Raw genomic sequence first — 18,948 nt, forward strand, 5'->3', positions numbered from 1 at the left:
TACCTATGCTCCTAATTTTCCCATACTTACTTTGGGTTCCTCCCTCAACTAGTCTATTTTGATCAGAAGTCAAATTTGATCACATTTCAAAATTCTCATTCTTACGTGTTCATCCTTCTCTTTCTACTCATCCTGCCCATTGAGTTCAGATTAGTTTGTATATGTGATATAAACCAAGTGATCATCTGAATTGTCTCCCAGAAAGGAGAACATCCAGTTTCCTTAGGTCTTACTCTTAAGTGGAATCTTTATGGGCCACAAGCAAAGGACTAAAGCATGACATTGAAGTCAGTAGAGTAAGGTATGCCATTTAAAAATGATCATTTGCTACATTTTTAAAGGCCTTTAGTTAACCATGAAGTACTATATTCGAGTATTTTTATAATAATGCCAGACAACAGAGGAGAGAAAACAGCAAGATTAGGTACAATAATAACTAAATATAAAAACAGAAAATGCTTTTTTGAGGAGATACAAACATGACAAGTTGACATAAATAGATTCTTTATGGCTTTTAAAAATATTTCTAAATTATTGCATGATTCGGTTTTTAAAATTTCTACTTTTTAATTTCTTATGACTACTAGTCACTTTTTAAATTTTTTAAATTATTCAATTATAGTTGACATTCAATACTATAATAGTTTCAGGTGTACAACATAGTGATTAGACAACTATATAACTTACAAAGTGATCACCCCAATAAGTCTAGTACTCACCTGACAGCATACATAGTTATTACAATACTGTTGACTATATTCCTTATGCTGTACTTTACATCCCCATGAATATTTTTATAACTGGCAATCACGTTTTACAAGCTAGGAAAGAGAATCAAATTAAGCCAGTCTGGCCCTCTAGTGACCTGGGCCAGAATCACTTAGTTTTCAGCAGAATCATGTAATTATTTAAGTGCTAACAAAGAGATTATAAGATTCTCAATCTACATTTTTCATTAGGAAACAACCAAAAACAAAATCCAGTCCTTAAAGGCACATCTTGATCTACAAAGGATAGAATGGCCCAAAGGATATGCTTGCCAGTCTATATGGAAAGCATATAGGGAGCTGGCCAATGATTGGTGAGGGAGGAACTATTTTGAAAACTGACTCTGAGGTTTTAAAAGTTCTGGTTCTGCTGTCAATAAGAAAACAAGTGAAAAAAATTACAGAACTGCACTCAAATTGGTCTCTGATCTAACCAGGGTCTACCACTTAGAATACAAAGTGAAAGAGATGTTTTGGAACTAAGATACCTTAGACATTTCCAAAATAAATTACTTAGTGACAAGAAATCCAACCTACTGCAAGTTTTCTTTGCCACAAGAACAAATTGGGGACTGTTTTTTAGAGAAACATTTAACGGAAAAGGGTGCTGGTAAGTGTCCACCACTGAAAAACCCATGGCTTCCCCATAGTTAACATTGCTGTATGTATCCATCCAGGCCAGGAGATGAAAGGTAGAACATAGCCTTATTTGCTCAGTTATCAGCTTTTGGAATGGACCCATTTGGCCATTACAGTCTAGCTATAATTTTGATAAACATCTGCAATTTGCCTGTAGGCATTGGCTTCTGCCCAGTATCTTAAAGCTTGGTCAACCCTGTCTGTGACCTCTCCTCCTAGGAGTGTCCCCTCGGAGGTTTGCCTAGCAGGCGATTGGCCAGATGAACCATGGGAGCACGGGGAGCTTCCTTGCTGAACCAGTGACCTGAAAGTACCCAGCAGAAATGTCGGGGTGGGGCAGCCTCTTGTGGGATCTTAGGCGGGCCCTTCTTAAACCGAGGCAAGCGCAGCTGCCATCTGTGTCCCTCGCGGCCAGCCTGGGGACACCTCTCCAGCTGGCATGAGTTGGCCTCAGTCCACATGGCTGTGTGCACTGAGCCACAGCATCTGCTGTCCCCAGAGCGCCACCCCCACGATGGCCACAGACCTTACTTGCTTTCACTGGTACAGATTTAAGGTTGGTTTGTCTAAAGTAGGGGGAGAAAAAGTGTCTAAGATAGTCTTTCAAGCCCAGTAGTTTCAAAGTGCAACTTGGAGATATCACTCAGAAGTGACATTTTTCCATGTCTACAACTTCCCTTTCAATTTGATTATCTATTGAAATGAACTTTTTCATCAATGGAAAATATTTCCTGTCCAGCCAGTGTAGGTCAGTGGTTGAGCAGTGACGTATGAACAAGGAGGTCACGGTTGATTCGGTCAGGGCACATGCCTGGGTTGCGGGCTCAGTCCCCAGTGTGGGGTGTGCAGGAGGCAGCAGATCAATGATTCCCTTTCATCATTGATGTTTCTATCTCTCTCTCCCTCTCCCTTCCTCTCTGAAATCAATAAAAATATATTTAAAAAAAAGAAAAAGTATTTCCTGTGTATGTGTTTATTTACTTTCCCCCACTTAGGAACCTAGTTTTGGTTTTAAAAGCAAGTTTATTCAACCGTATTATGAAGTCAATCCTACCACTGGGAGATGATATAGGACATTAAGACATAAACAGTGGTATTTCAGGAAATGCCCCCAGGATTCTGAAACCTTCCTTTAATGTGCCTTTGGTGTAGGTGATACCTCATCTGTGCTGATCCATGTAACAAATATATTTGATGCTGTATAATATATACATGTGCCCATTTGAATCTCCAGTCTGATGTACAGACATGTAAAGCCATTATGACAATGCAGGAGTGAAGTGTATACAGAGGACAGGCAAATCAGATCTGCAGGATCCCAAGACTCCCTGGACCTCCCTGTCGAGACTTGAAGGATGAATAGGAGTTAGATTCCATTTGTTGGTAGGGTGGATATATTCCAGGCTGAAGGGAAGAGTGTATGCAAAGGGCAGAAACCATAGAAAGAAGAGCACATTTGAGAAACCGAGGGTAGGATAGCCCAACAGAAACTGTCTTAGCTCATCCACACGCTTATCAGATTAAAGACATCCACCAAGTGCAGACTGAAGTCATGGCCAGCCGAGTGCCTGCTTCAGTAGGCTACTCGCTGCTGCTCTCGTCGATGGAGTTATATCCTTATCCAGAGTCAATGGTGAGGGCATGACCCCAAACCTGATTATGGCAGTTGTATTTATTATAACTATGGAGTTTATTAGCTATATAAACAAATTAAATGCAAGTATAAGACTAAAAAGAGACTCATGTCTATGAAAACTAAATCGAACACTTTGGAGAGATTCAATAAAAGTGAGTTGCTAAAAAAAGTATTTTCTGTCAAATTAGATGAGAATTGAGAGCTTCATAAATTGGAAAAATCAAAGAATCTGTACTCAGAATGCTTCACACTGTCTGTGGTTACTACTGTATTTTAAAGAAGCTAGAACTGGAACTCATGCTTAACTCATTCTGGGTGTGGCCTACACAAGAGAGAAGGCAGAATTCCAGTTAGATGGTCATACATGAAGAGCTCTGGTCCTGTATGATAGCCAAGATGAATTAATTGCACGTTATATTTTTTAAGTTAAAATGTTAATGGCACAAGTGCATGTGTCGTTTTTTCTGGTTTAGGAGTTGTAGATAGTCTGTTTGCACCTCTGCTGCAGGTGGCTGAAGCAGGATGAAGGTGAGGGGAAGGATTGAAAGGTTGAGAGGTGAGTCTAGACTAGAGATCCCACTGAAAGAGGTATGGAGACTGCCCATTCAGGGCCTCCTGTTAAGGAGACTTTATCTTGGGGGTAACCAGGAACCACAGAGGGTTTTAAGTGGAGTGAGGTTTCCAGGAGACAGGAGGAGTTTGTTGCTTAATCAAGGAGAGAGAGCCCTGAACTAAGAACATGAACTAAGAGCCCTGGAGAAATGAAAACTTGGAGGTCGAGCTGATTGTCTAGATATTTTGGGTGCTGCTACCCAGATGCCTGAATTTTAGGAAGCATAGGAAAAGAGTACACAAAAGGGGGACTCAGTCCCATTCCAAGCATGTAAAATTGGAGTGATGATGTAATATAGTGACATTGAGGAAGTAGGGGGAATTTAATTCTAAGTGTTTATGCCATTTCAAATTTGATTTTTAAAAATTAAATAAAATCTAGGTGGGACAGCTAGATGGAGGTGTCATCACCACACCCTTAATCATAAGGGTCTAACTTGAAGAGGGAGACCCAGACTAGAGGTAAAGAGACATCAGCAAATGGATGGTTGTTCTTAAAGCTCTAGGAAGGAATGTTACCATCCTGGGTGTATGTAAAAGATGAGAAGAGGATCAACAATTTTGGGGGACCATTAAAGGAAAAGAAATCCACAAAGAAATAGAGAAGGAATGGTCAGGCCAGGTGAGTAGTGTCCCAGATGTCAGAGGAAGCCAGGCTTCAGAGAGGGAATGATTGATAATGTCAGATGTGACCAAAGTCAAGTGATACTTACTGCTTGAAAAATACCATTGGATTTAGCAGCCAGGAGTGTGCTGATCTCAACCAAAGCAGTTGCAGTTCACCAGGAGGGCAGAACCTGCATGCAACGAGAGGGTGGCTGCACGGTCATAGGGGAAGTTGGGACAGTAAGTTTAGTATAGAGGTGTCTATTTTGCTTAGCTGTGTTGTTTTTCTGACCTTTATAGCTGAAAATTTCCCATAAAATCTAGAATTAAATAAAAATGATATTTTTGGTTGGAATATTAAAAAAAATTATTTTGGATTTATTTTACTATATCTGAAAGCTCAACATGATTGTGTGTTAATTTTACTAAATATTTATAATATGTTTTTATTGATTTCAGAAAGCGGAAGGGAGAGGGAGAGAGAGAGAGAAACATCAGTGATGAGAGAGAATCATGAATCAGCTGTTTCCTGCGTGTCCCCTACTGAGTTAAGGATCGAGCCCACAACCCGGGCATGTGCCCTGACCTGGAATCACACCATGACCTCTTGGTTCATGGGTTGATGCTCAGCCACTGAGCTACACCAGCTGGACCTTTACTAAATATATTTGAAAGAGGCAGTAATGTTACGTATACATCAAAAAGTTCTATTCCTTGATGATGTAATATCCCAACATTTAGGAAGTGGGGGGAATTTAATCCTAAGTGTTTATGCCATTTCAACTTTGATTTTAAAAAATTAAGTAAATTGAATTATAAGAAATTACTGGAGCACAATTTTTGAAAAGTCTTGCAACAAAATTAATAAAGTTATTAAAAACACTTTAGGTTTAGATTTTACTTAGTCAAAACAAAGAAGGGTTTTTTCCCCTTTTTTGTTTAATTTATCTTCATTGTTGAAAGTATTACAGATGTCCCCTTTGATTTGATTTTATTTTTTTTAGGCATTAGCAGTACTGTCCTCACTAGATGTTCATTGGATAGTAACACAACCCTAAGAAAAAAATGGTTGATTTTTTTCCCCCCATTGACCCCCCTCCACCCTGCACCCTCCCCTCCTAGGCCTTCACCACTCCATTGTCTTTGTCCATGGGCTATGCATATATGTGATATAAGTTCCCCGGCAAATCATTCCCCCCTAACCCCCACCCCCAGTTTTTCTCCTTTACCTTGGTATTTTTTGTTGTTAATCCTACTTCTAATTTGTTAGAAACAACAAATTTACCAATAGTTCAGTTAAAAACAGTTCAGAACATATTTCTGTTTTTTTCCTCAGTATGATTAATAGAATAATACGTTAAGAATACTTGATTGCTAGACCTAATGAGTTAGATAAGAAAGGGGACTCATACAATGATTCTGGCATTGTTCTATTGCAATTATTGTTAAAGTTAATTTTGTTGTCAAAAAAACACAGTTGAATCCCAGTCTTCTCCTGACTAGCTCTGTAATCTTGGGTAAGTTACGTAACCTGAAAGTCTCAATGTCCTCTTTTGTCCTCGGAGATATTATGTTATACACCCACAGATAAGTGAGAATGACCTGGTACACAGTAAGCGTGCAGTAAATATTAGCTGCCATTACTACAAAGAACTAAAGGGAAGCATTAATTACACAGGGAGCAAGGGCAGTGGTGAGCAGTGAGCCATGTTTACAGCCAGAGTTCTGAGTTACTTATTTAACTGCACTAACCACTTTAACCATAGATGAGTCACTTAATCTAATAAGTAAAAAGCCATAGAGCACCAGGAGTGTATATAGAACAATAATCTGTTATTATTTTGTTATTATCCCAATATAGGTTAAACAGATTTAAAATGCATACACTGAGGTTATTAGCGGGGGAAATTTTCAGCTGAATCTTTTCTGTTGATTCTCTTGACTCAAAATATTTTTGAAATTATTTTAAACACACCATAAAACCTTCTTGTCTGATCTCTTATGCTTGGATTATCTTTTTCTGCATTAGATTTTCTTTCTTTTTTTGTTCATCTTTACCCGAGGATATTTTTTCCAGAGAGAGTGGAAAGGCGGAAGGGAGGTAGAAAGATAGATAAAGAAAGAGAGAGAGAGAGACACATCAATTGTTGTCTCCTACATGTGCCCCTACCGTGGCCGGGGATTGAACCTGCAACCTTTGGTGTGTGGGTTGATGATGCTCTAACCACTTAGAAACACCAGCCAGGGCTCTGCATTTGATTTCCAAAAGTTTTCTTTCAGTAATGAATCAGAGAAAATAGGAAATCAGATCTTACACCTTTATCACCTGTTGCGAGTGATAGTAACAGAATTCTTGGGAAAGCTGGTTGAAGTATTGGTGACATAACTCTTTGATTGTCAGGTTTGGATGTCGTGGGTCTGGCCTAGTTCTCTTCTCCCTTTCCCATGTCCCTGTATACTCCATTACCAAGAAGCATTGGCGTCGTTGGCTGTATTTTTTTGTAAAACAAGATAATTCAGTAAGCTTGTCTTTAGGCAAGTACTTTGGTAAAAATGTTTTCCTAACTGCTAACACTGCACATTAAAATCACTCCCTTCTGTCTGTGCTGTTGAGATGAGTGTGGATCCCATAGTCAGGAATTTAGAAATTAGGAAGGGTTCTGTATATAGAAACAAGTATAACAAATAAAGCATTGAGCATTTTCCAGCAAACTCTTGACATTATTATCTTCTTACAGTTAAAACATTCTCAGTTCTAAAACTTGTATTTGTTCTAATCTTTCTAAACTACTAGAGTCTTCAAAATATCATGCGTCTAATACTACATTCCAGAAATTGGATTTTAAAAGTCAGAGAAAGAGCAAGAGATCTAAACAACTGGCAAACAGCCACCAAGTGCCCGTACTCTGTACATTTTACTTGTCTTACAAACAAGGGATCCAAGACTTAAAAATGTGCAGTAATTTTCTTCTCTCTGCTAAGCAAGATTTAAGTCACAGTAGTGCAGCTGGCGTCCCAACCAGGTCAGACTGGCTCGAAAGCCTAGATTGGTTTCCACTGTCGTGGAGGTGCTGTGCTTTTCTGTCACAAACCACAAAATTATTCCACCTATCTGCAAAAAGTATACTTGTTTGGCTGGTTTAAAGAAGATGCCTTCCTGAAACTAAAGTTATATGTCAGTTATATCTCATTTTTACAAAGATCACACCTTAACAATTGCCTTTTATTAAAACAAAGAAAGTGAAACTCATCTAATACCCATTTTGTTCTTGTTATGTTTGAAACATGCTCAGTCCTAAGGACCCAAAGACAAATAGATACAGGCAAGGTGAACTGTGTTCTAGGCCTTGAGGGCGACAGCCACGTGTGCTCCCAGAGAGCAGGAAAAGCAGTGGTCCTATAATTATGGCGGCACCTGTCTTTTAAAAGATGAATTTATATTTGCTTTTGAATTTATCTAAATTCTAGTCAGTGCCCAGGAACACTGTCTTTTCTGGAATCATTTTTAGGGTGGTTGGGGCACGGGAAGGTGTAAAAATGATGGGAGGATGCACTGAAGCCAATGAGAACAAATTTTCCATTATTTTCTGTGTTCATGTTCACATAACCCCAGGTTGAAAGAAATACCTTTGAAGATACAGAGAGAGGCGCACATTCATCCTCTGGCTTCAAGTGCACACTGCATGGTCCTCACCCAGCGTGTCCGTGTAACCCTGCCCCATTTCCTGTGTGCTCTGTGATTGGCCCTTCCCCTTGTGGTAAGGCGCCTGGCTGCTGACTGAGGTTTCAGTAAGACATAAGTGGGGCCTGCCCAGCTGGTGTGGCTCAGTAGTTGAGCAACCACCTATGAACCAGGAGGTCATGGTTCGATTCCCTGTCAGGGCACATGCCCAGGTTGTGACTCAATCCCCAGTGTGTGTGTGTGTGTGTGTGTGTGTGTGTGTGTGTGTGTGGGCGGGGGTGGGGGGTGGCGGAGAGAAGGGGGATGCAGGAGGCAGCCAATCAATGATTTTCTGTCTCACCCTCTCCCTTCCTCTCTGAAATCAATAAAAATATATTTTTAAAAAAGACCTAAGTGGAGCCTGCCTTCCCCATACATGAGTAGGCAGTATTCTGAAACTGGGTGCAGTTGAACATCAATGTGTGCTAGAAAATGTTGTATGTTATGCTAAGTGTCTGTGTTATATTTTTTCTGGAAAATAATATAATTGTGACCTGTAAATTAATAATGCTTGTTTTTAATCCACTCTGGATACACAGTTATTTATGCTAATGAACAAGGGAGCTTTGGTCTGAATAACTGTAGCCAAGTCCTGTTAAGTAATCCCCCATTCCAGCCCCGTATTGGCCATGGGGCAGCACATGAGTGTACATAGAACCCTTGCTATGTAACTCTTGATTCTGGGTAGTCGTGACATATAAGGGAACCTGGACTGGGGCTCAGTCCAGCCAAGGGTAAGGGAGACCCTTGATTCTTGGCTGATGTGATATCCATCCTTAAGCCCATTTTCTAAAATTGACAGTAGTGCTGTGCCAAAGAGTAGGATTATTCCTGCTAACCTGTGCTAGTCTATAGCCCTTGGCAGGGAGGCTGTGACCAAACCTAGTGGGGACATAAAGTTCCTAAGCTGGTCATAGGTTAAGGACACCTCTGTACCACACAGAGAGGTTACTACTTTGGTGTGAAGCATTGGCAGCTGGGAAACTTTGGTTGATGAGCAGATAAGCAATGCTAGGGATCTTTCTACATAAAGTAGCAAAGTGGTCATATGAAAAATTCCATACCACGTTGTACTTAAAATAAGACGATAACAGAAATTCGGAGCTAAATGGAATTTTAATGACTACCTAGTCAATCTCAAGAAGCAGTCCTGGAGAGATAGGTCCAGTGGTTTGTGTTTGAGGCACCATTACTAACTTAACTCCCTGACAGTTTTAGGGTATTTCTTTCCATATGTATGTATGCAAACATATATAAGTCTTAGGGCCACTTTGCTGAAAATTTCTATATCTATAGAATGAAAATGATCATAACGTCTATTTGTTTTCAATTTTTATCCTGTCTGATTTCTAGATATTTGAAATTAATATATAATTTGGATTTCTCCACTCTCCTTTGGGATTAATGCCTTTGCTTAATCCTTTCAGTGTTGCCAGTAAGCAATGATTGTGACTTCCCAGTCCTATCCGGGTGTAGAGTGGTTGGTATCTTATCCAAGGAGAAGAGATTAGTGCATATGTTGGAGGGGGTGGGATTTAAGACTTCAACTCTGCTTACGAATTTTGTCGCAGTTTTCTTATTGGCTCTCATCACTAAAAAGTTTTTTAAAAGCTCAAAGTCAAACCTTTGTAGCTTCTTCCAGAAATATCTTAGAAGGGTTGTTGGTTCAACATCCTTTGAGAAGTTGCCTCATTTAAATACAGTGTTTGTGTATTTACTTTTCCACTTTTTATCTTTATTTTGTTTTGAGTGTACTGTAAAGTACATTTATTTAGTAAATGCCTTCGTTTTAAGATCTTAAAATCCAAAGGATCTTACTCTAGTGCCCTGATCCCATCTCTGGATTTAGAAAAAGTCCTTGGGAGACAAAGCTGTTCTTCTGTACCAGCTGCCAGTGAAAAGTGAAAGTAAGCAAACAAACCGTTGGGGTGATACTAAGGAAATGTGGCAAAGTGATCTTTTTCTTTGTGAAAACTTGCAATTTTAACCAAAAAGGAGAAGAAGAAGAAAGCAAGCAACAGAAAACACTGTGGGTTTTATTTGCCTCCTGTTGGAATTTAAGCTTTGTTAGAAAGGATACCCATCACAATTAACTCCCACTTTCCACTGCTTTGTATCTCAATGTTCAGCATTTCACCTCTTCATCCTGAATTCTTCCCATTCATTCCACTGTCTTCATTAGCTTTTGACTTGATGGAAAAAGTCTAGCAGCATTCAAGATGTTGCCTCAGAGCAAAGAGTTTTTTGACTTTCCTAGAACAACACTTCTGAAACGGAATGTGCATTTGCATGCCGTAGATCAGTGATGGCGAACCTTTTGAGCTCGGCGTGTCAGCATTTTGAAAAACCCTAACTTAACTCTGGTGCCGTGTCACATATAGAAATTTTTTGATATTTGCAACCATAGTAAAACAAAGACTTATATTTTTGATATTTATTGTATATATTTAAATGCCATTTAACAGAAAAATCAACCAAAAAAATGAGTTCGCATGTCACCTCTGACACGCGTGTCATAGGTTCGCCATCACTGCCGTAGATCATATTAAAATGCAGCCTCGATTCCAGGGACCCAGGTGTGGCTTGAGAACCTTCACTTCTAACTAGCTCCCAGGTCGAGCCAGTGCTGCTGATCTGTGGACCACAGTCTGAGGAGCTACACCCTAAGACACTTTCTTTGGGATAGTAATATGTGTTATTATAAAAAGGGAGTATTTTGGCTAAGTAAGATTGGGCAATTCTATCTTAAACAAGGTTACACAGATGTCATTATTTGGACTTCTTCAAGCCTTGTATATCCTGAGGATTTCCAAGAGGTAGATATAATATACAGTGGTTTTCAAACTTTTTAAAAAATAGCCTATTTTATTTTTTTAATATATATTTTTATTGATTTCAGAGAGGAAGGGAGAGGGAGAGAGAGATATAAACATCAATGATGAGAGAGAATCATTAATTGGCTGCCTCCTGCACACCCCCTACTGGGTATTGAGCCTGCAACCCGGGCATGTGCCCTGGGACCCTTTAGTGCACAGGCTGACGCTCTATCCATTGAGCCAAACCAGCTAGGGCTCAAACTTTTTTTATGGATCATATTATGCAACTAATACTCCACATAGGAAACTTTACCTTATGGAGAGTGGTCTACTCTGCAAACAATTTCAAGCAGTCTTTGGAGCCTGTAATTTAATTACCACCTTTATTAAGAAAAGATATGCTCCTATCAAATGATCTACTAACCATTTAAAGAATTGGCTCTTTGAAGTACTTTTTAAAAAATACTTGCAAAGGAAAGATTTGAAGGCAATCTGGTTTTGCAGATATGATTGTGTGCATGCGCACACATTTGTTGTAGATTATTGAAGCCCTGAGTTCCCCAGAAAACCTCCCTCAGCTGGATTGAAGGGTGAGATGCATCCAGTCAATAGTAATAGCCACAATATTTAATGATAAGAAAAGCTTACAACATAGCACCTTGTCAACATAGATATTATAACTAATAATAGCTTTGCCTGCTGAGTTCACGCTGTGAATTTTGTGGAAATTTACACATTAGTATGGACCACGGGTTTTTCTGAGTAGCAGCAGCTTGATTGGTAACATTTATTAATCCCTAATGAAGTGTCAGTATTGTTCTAAATACTTTGTAATATGTTCTCAATAACCCGATAAGGGTCGTTGGTCATTCTAGAGATTGGAAACAACTACCTAGAGATTTGGAAACTTTCCCTTAAGTAGTTGTGGTAGAGTGGATTTTGAACCTAGCTGGTCTGACTCACTTCACAACCCATTACAGTAAAGATGCATTTCCTAATTATTGGCACTATCTTTTTTAAATCAACATTTATTGAGGGATGACCATGTGATCACTACTTTGCATATATTATCTCATTGTTCGCCAAGTTCCTGTCATGAACAAATTGAAGGAAACACAGTTGGTTAACAATTGTTTTACAACATAAAGACTTGCTCATTGTAGATAACTTGGAAAATACCAAAAAGTGTAAAGGAAATAAATAATCCATGTTATCTGGAGAAAACTTCTTTTAGGAAAAAAAGCAAGAACAATTTCCTCATTATAGAGCATACAGGGTGTCCCCCCAAAAATGTATACACACTTCAAAAGCTGATAGCTCACTTTTGAAAATGAAGTGTATTTTAATAAACACTGCTTTATAATTATTCAAAGTGTGTGCGTACATTTGGGGGGATACCCTATATATACTTTATATAGTAAATGATATACCTATCATTTTCACATAGTAAAAGGTACACATTCACATACATATTTTTAAACGAAATTCCTCTTTTAAAGTGATTTCATAAATTAACAGTTAACATAATGCAGTATCCTAACTCACATTTTTGTCATGCCAGACATAGTGTGCAGTCCCAACTCCATTTTTGAACTTAGCAACCTCTCTGGTATTTTTCTCCAGTAAACAGATACCTTTTTTAAAGCTTTCTGAAAATCTAACTGGGGCTTTGGGATTGTAATGAAAAGCAGCAAACGCATTCCTTCCACCTTCACGGAGGGTTGTTGACTGCACCTGATACGCTGTGAGAGTGTGTGGGTTTGGCATGTGCAGGTTTGCCTTAGTTTAGAATTTCCTCCCTGGCGTCCGGAGATGTCTGGAGCCGCCAGCCTCGGAGTTGCAGAGCGGTGAGCGCTCAGCAGGCTCTAGCTGGCGTGGTCACAGGGAGCCAGCGTCAAAGCTGTGAATAAGCAATTTCTGCAGTTCCGGAGCGAGAGCCTGTGTGATTCTTGGGATGCTCAGTCATACCCCAGTCCTGCTCGGAGTGAGGCTGTTTTTCAAGAAGAAGGATGGTAGCTAGAGGGGAAATAGCAAGATTTTGGAGTCTGGAAAGCCTTCACATGGGTATGTGTGCAGAGAAAGAATTGTTTTGTTGTTGATTTGACTCTTTCCTTTCTGAGTTGCAGTGCTGTCTGCCTTTGCTGCTGCTTGTCAGATGTGTGCGTGTGTGAAAGCTCATTTGTCCAGTGCCCTGAGCATAGTTTTAGTTGTAGACAGAGTAAAGCAAAGACATTGATTTTGTTTATGGCAGAGCAGGTAGAAGGATATAGAGAATAATAAGAATCAAGAATGGATCTGGTTTTTATGGTGCTGGTTTTTGCTTCTGTTACATGGAATTTCTTTGTACAAGAGTTTTCTGTCGGGTTCTGTAAAAATGTGCCTTGCTAATCTGGGGTGGGTAAGGTTATGGCTATGGATTGATTTTTGAGAAATACTGTTTTCATTTATTCCATGGTTTCCACAATATTTTTGTGAGTATTGTCATTTATGCTAATTTCTATTTAAATGTGAAAGAAATGTGGTACTCTCCTCACACTAGGGAGTTGTAAATTGCAATCCATGTTCTCAAAAAAAAGTAAAAAAAAACAAAACACTGAAAGGACTTTAGCTGACTGCTGCACATGGGTACAATATATGCTTTAAAGAGTCTTGCCTCTGTTTTTGCCTTAAATCAATGCCAATAACTCACTGAGTGCATGAGAACTGTAGCTGACAGCTTGAAGGCAGCCTGGGCCTTGCCAGAGCAGTCTAGTTGGTAGTTTGTGCTTCTTCCTTGTTTTGATTGGTTTTCTGTGCTGGCTGAGAACAGACAGGGATGTGGTTATGGCTTCTATATCTGGCAGATTAAAAAAACAACAAGACCAGCCTGTACTCCATTTCACTAACCAAAAGTTAGAAAAAGAGAACAGAGTTGCCCAGTGATGTCTGCGTTCAGAACATACGCCCGCTTACAGAGTGGCTGTGCTTGTGGACTTGAGTAACGGGGTATGATGGTCCCAGTGTCCATCACGGGTCCCAGTGTCGGGGAGGAGTGTGTTTATTCCAGCCAAGTGAGCAAAGTCAGTGATGGTAGCCCCGCCATCCTGCTCCTCCCCCAGCATTCCTTCACTCCCAGGGCATGATTCCCGTTCTTTCCACACCAGGCACAGGCCGAGGGAAGCCTGGCCTAGCCTCTGGCTCTGAGTGGCATGATCTCGGAGCTAGGACCCAGCACGTCAGAAGCTGCTGTGCAAAGCTGTGCACGCTCCCCCTCACCAGTACCATCAGGGCTCCTGCGCTCAGGCCCTGCCATCGTAAGTGCCTCTGTTCCCTTGATGAGCCTGGCTGGGAGGAAGGAGCTCACTGCTTCTCTGACTTGGAAGACCGGTTCAGTCTGTTCCTGAGACTAGGCGTATGTGTATTAAATGGAAATGAACCCTGGCCGGTGTGGCTAGTTTGATTGGAGCATCATCCCGTGCACCGAAGGGTCATGGGTTCGATTCCTGGTCAGGGCACATGCCCAGTTTGTGGGTTCAATCCCTGGTCAGGGCGAATATGGGAAGCAAGCAACCCATCGATGTTTCTCTCTCTCCCTTCCTCCCTCCGTCTCCCTTTTCCTGTATCTCTCTCCCTCTCCCTTCCTCTCTCTCTAAAAATCAATGGAAACATATCTTCTAGAGAGGATTTTTTAAGAAATGGAAATGACAGCAAAATTCTAGAACAGGAGGAAGCAGAGCTACTGACTGAGGGCTCTCAAGCCATTTTGCTCCCAGGAGACAGTGGAGGGAAGACCGGGGGTGGATGCCTGACCAGGACTCATGGCCCAGACCCTCCTGCCTTTCCAAGGCCCTGAATACCCATTTTACAGGCCTGTGTGACACAACTCTAGGACAAGTTTTGGCTTTAACTTGAGAAGAGGGAAAATTATTCGTAGGTAATTTAAAATAAAACTTACACCATTTATAGAAACAAAACATATTTTCAGGCTTGATATAAATTAAGCTCAGTCATGAGATAACTTACTCCTCTCACTGCTTTGGGCAGCAGAAGTCAGCAGCGACCCTAAGGTGAGCACAGATGGAGGGAATTATGTCCAGGAGGCCCTTAGACATGATAAAAGTTATTAGTGAAGGCAGCAAGTCCACTTCTAGGACCCTTATTTTTGATGTTTAAAAGATTCAAAAGTACTGTATGGAAAGTGATTTGAAAGTCTAGATTAGGCATGATCGTGACTTTTCTGACTGTCCTTTTAAATTCTAGAGTGTGAAAGATGTTCCACTCTTTAATTCAGCCACTAACCCTGACTGACATGCAAGTTCTTATCCCCGAGAGCATTGGCGTTGGGCTTGGATATTAGGAGTTAGACACATAAACAGCTAGTGAGAATATTTTAGTTCAGCAGCTAACATATAATAGCAACATAATTGTGGTAAATGTTTTTAAAGAGCTAAGTCCCCCATACTTCTAGGACATTAAAAACAGGTCATGACCACAGGGGACTGGGGAATAACAGAGGAGAGCCGAGAAATCTCAGATCCTATCTCAAGAAGTGATGGCTAGACTGGGAGGGGGAGTCGGGATTTGATCACCTGTTTGGGGTGGGAAAGTGGCTCCAGGTGGAGAGGTAGCATCGACAAAAGGATTTTGTCCTTTTTGTTAATGCTGGGAACTCAGCGGCACACATGCAGCTAAAGCAGAGGTTTTCAGCCAATGAGATCAGAATCCGTTGCCTTCCAACTTGTGGCTTGCTGCGGGGACAGGCAAAAATATGAACACGTCCTAGAATGCGTTTGAGCAGGTAGGTTTAAGTGTAGTCTTCATGCTTAGCCAGGCATCAGAATCCTGGGAGAGCTTTTGAAAATACATTCTTAGCAAACTTCCTCTCCTTGCCTCCCCTCACCTCTCCTCTCCTCCCCTCCCCTCCCCATCCCCCTCAAGAACCTAATTCCCTTGTCCATGGGGGGGGGGGGGGTGGCAGGAATCTTTGTTCTTTTAAACGTGCCCCATGTGATTGGAGGCCATCAGTCCTGGAAGTGGTGTAGCATGTTTGCCATTGAAGATCACCCTCCTGTGACCGGTTCGTTCCCTCCGTGTGTATCGCCATGGCTTGAGAGTCCCCGTGGCGATCAGGGTGTGGGCTCATAGCTTCAGCCCAGACAGCAGTGGCCTTGTGAAAGCTGCTCGTGGCCCTGAGCACCAGCTGCCTGCCGTCTGCCTGCGTTTGCCATTTCCGTTTGAAGATGGGAAGCGAGAATGAATGGCTTATCTCAAACTTGAGGAAGTCTGTCAGCAGGTTTTCTAAAAGAAAGGCATGTTTTTAACAGATTATTCTAAGTGTGGGAATTTCCCTGCAGTCAGTCTAGATTTAGTGAGGGAAATCCCCATAGAGGAGCTGCAGGGATGGGGAGAGTGCTGCTCTGAGGTCATTAGTGTTGGCGATGGCTTGGGCCCTTCATGACAATAGCCAACATCCGTATTGCCTTCCTGCCGACTGCCTGATTGTGAAGTCCAGGGTGCCAGTTCTTACCTTCCTTTCATTTTACAAAACCCTTCCACACCCACCCTGCCGCATGAGACAGGTAAGACAGCGGCGTTTTCCTCAGTTACAAATGAGAAAGCAGAGCCTCAGGGAGGTCAGGGCCTCTTCCAACTCGCCTCCCTGGGCCCAAACCAAGGGCTTTGAAGTCCGGTGCTTTTGAAATGTTGTCACTCTGAACAAAAGCCCTTAAAATGAGCAAAAATAAACCAAACAGGAAAGAGACCTGTTGTATGTCCTGAGAAAAACTCCCACCAGGACATGAGTTGAGGGCCTATTTTTTCTATGGGCATAACTCCTATAGGAAGTCCTTATCCTTTGGCACGTGTTATATTATAGTTGTCCATTGTTGGTGATATTTGATATTTCCTGTCATAAAAATTCACCTTCATAATCAGTTGTCAAGTTTTGTCCCTTCACAAATGTACAATTTCAGTTCAGACAGAAGGATGTTGTTAAGTTTTCTGAGGAGTGTGGGAGCTATTTATTGCTGGCATTATTAAAAAATGTAAACAATCTCTGATTGTATTTGCAACAGTGCTGCTGACTGAAAGACTGGCCTATCTTCTCTGGATCGGCATTTCTCACCAGGGCTGGAAATGTGGGCGGGCACCTGCTCATGCTGCACCTGCAGCCTGGGACGTGATCAGGTCATTTGGGGAATAATGAAAAGTACTGAGCTTGGAGGTGAGAGGAGAACTGAGGGCTGAATCTTAAGACAGGACTGTATGGAGCAGGAGGCTGGTAGGATAGATGGTGCCACACAAAGAAGGTGCCCAAATACAGTGTCTAGGAGACCCGACACGGCAGCCTTCCTGGAATACTGTTAAGTATGATGACTAAACAAAAATGTTAAAAATTCACTTTTTACAAATTTAGAATATATATATAAAAGCCAAGTGACCGGAATGACAGAATGACCGGTTTCTATGATGCGCACTGTGGGGGCCGACTGGTCCGATCAGGGGCCCTGATCGCCCCCACCCCAACTTCCCATGGCCCCTCCTCCCACCAGCACGGCCCCAATTGGCCCCCATTGGTGTGGGCCGGCCAGAACCCACCCATGCACAAATTCGTGCACTGGGCCTCTAGTTTATACATATATATGCCTATCTATGAAAAAGGTGCATTGTCTCAGAACTGTCCATAGCAGAAGTATGTGCTAAAAATCCATATGCAGAACTTTTAGGTGATAAAAGATGTTCTCACTGGGCTTGACTACAGCTTGTCTGCCCTCTTATTATGTCTAGGAATTTGGGGTTTTAAACATGATTTCAGTTTGCAATAGTCTTTGCTCCATGTTTACAGGGTCATTTTCTTTTTTTCCCAAAATATATAATACTTTGTAATACTTTCAACAATAATTCTTTATTACTTTTTTAACTTTTTTACAATTTTATTTATTATTGTCTAAAGTTTTACATACGTCTCCCTTTTCCCAATTGGCACCCCCACCCCCAGCCATTCTTACCCCAGGCAAGCCCCCACCGCCCCAATAATTCTTTATTGAAAGTATTACATATGTTCCCCCTTTTCCCCCATTGGCCCCCTTCAGATCCTCCCCTGTGCCTCAAGCCTCAGAACCCCATTGTCTGTGTCCATGGGTTATGCATATATGCATACAAGGTCTTTGGTTGATTATCTCCCACCACCCTCCCCCGCTTTCCCTCTGAGATTCCTCACTCTGTTCCATGCTTCCATGTCTCTGGATCCACTCCGTTCATCAGTTAATTTTGTTACTTGGATTGCACATATGAATGAGATTATGTGATACTTGTCTTTCTCTGACTGACTCATTTTCACTTAGCATGATACCCTGCAGGTCCCTCCATACTGCATAGTATTCCATGGTATAAATGTACCACAGCTTTTTTTATCCACTCATTTATGGGCACTTGGGTTGTTTCCAGATCTTAGCTATTGTAAATTGTGCTGCTATGAACATAGGGGTGCATACATTCTTTCTGATTGGTGCTTTGGGTCTCGTAGGATATATTCCAAGAAGTGGGATCACTGGGTCAAATGGAAGTTCCATATTTAATTTTTTAAGGAAATTCCATACTGTTTTCCATAATGGCTGCACCAGTCTGCATTCCCTCCAGCAGTGTACTAGGGTTCCTTTTCTCTACATCCTTGCCAGCACTTGTCATTTGTTGATTTGTTGATGGTAGCCATTCTGACAGGTGTGAGGTGATCCCTCATTGTTGTTTTCATTTGCATCTTTCTGATGATCAATGACTTTGAGCATTTTTTTCATATGTCTCTTGGCCATCTGTATGTCCTCTTTGGAGAAGTGTCTATTTAGGTCCTTTGCCCATTCTTTAAATTGGATTGTCTTCCTTCTCTTAAATTGTATGAGTTCCTTATATAGTTTGGATATTAACCCTTTATCAGATGTATCATTGCCAAATATGTTCTCCAATACATGGGTTCCCTTTTCATTTTGTTGATGGTTTCTTTTGCTGTGCAGAAGCTTTTTATTTTGATGTGGTCCTCTTTGTTTATTTTCTCCTTAGTTTCCTTTGCCTTCGGAGATGTATCTGTAAATATATTGCTATGAGATATGTCTGAAATTTTGCTGCCTATGGTTTCTTCTAGGATTTTTATGGTTTCACAACTTAAATCTTTTAGCCATT

General features: G+C 41.1%; 1 protein-coding gene across 3 annotated transcripts in view; it reads left to right on the forward strand.

Annotated features, from left to right (window-relative positions):
* Nucleotides 1–18,948, forward strand: part of SPATA13 (spermatogenesis associated 13) — a 150,944-nt gene that overhangs the window by 106,880 nt on the left and 25,116 nt on the right. Inside the window, exon 1 of one of the 3 annotated variants that reach the window (XM_014458641.2) lies at nt 12,482–12,861. The exons of the other annotated variants lie outside the window; for them this stretch is intronic. Within the exon in view, the coding sequence (XP_014314127.1) occupies nt 12,807–12,861 (55 nt within the window). The 5' untranslated portion in view covers nt 12,482–12,806. Of the gene's footprint in view, nt 1–12,481; nt 12,862–18,948 lie in introns of those variants that run through there. 3 annotated transcript variants of the gene reach the window in all.

This window comes from Myotis lucifugus, unplaced genomic scaffold, assembly GCF_000147115.1.
Source record: "Myotis lucifugus unplaced genomic scaffold, Myoluc2.0 scaffold_98, whole genome shotgun sequence".
Classification (NCBI taxonomy): Eukaryota; Metazoa; Chordata; class Mammalia; order Chiroptera; family Vespertilionidae; genus Myotis; species Myotis lucifugus.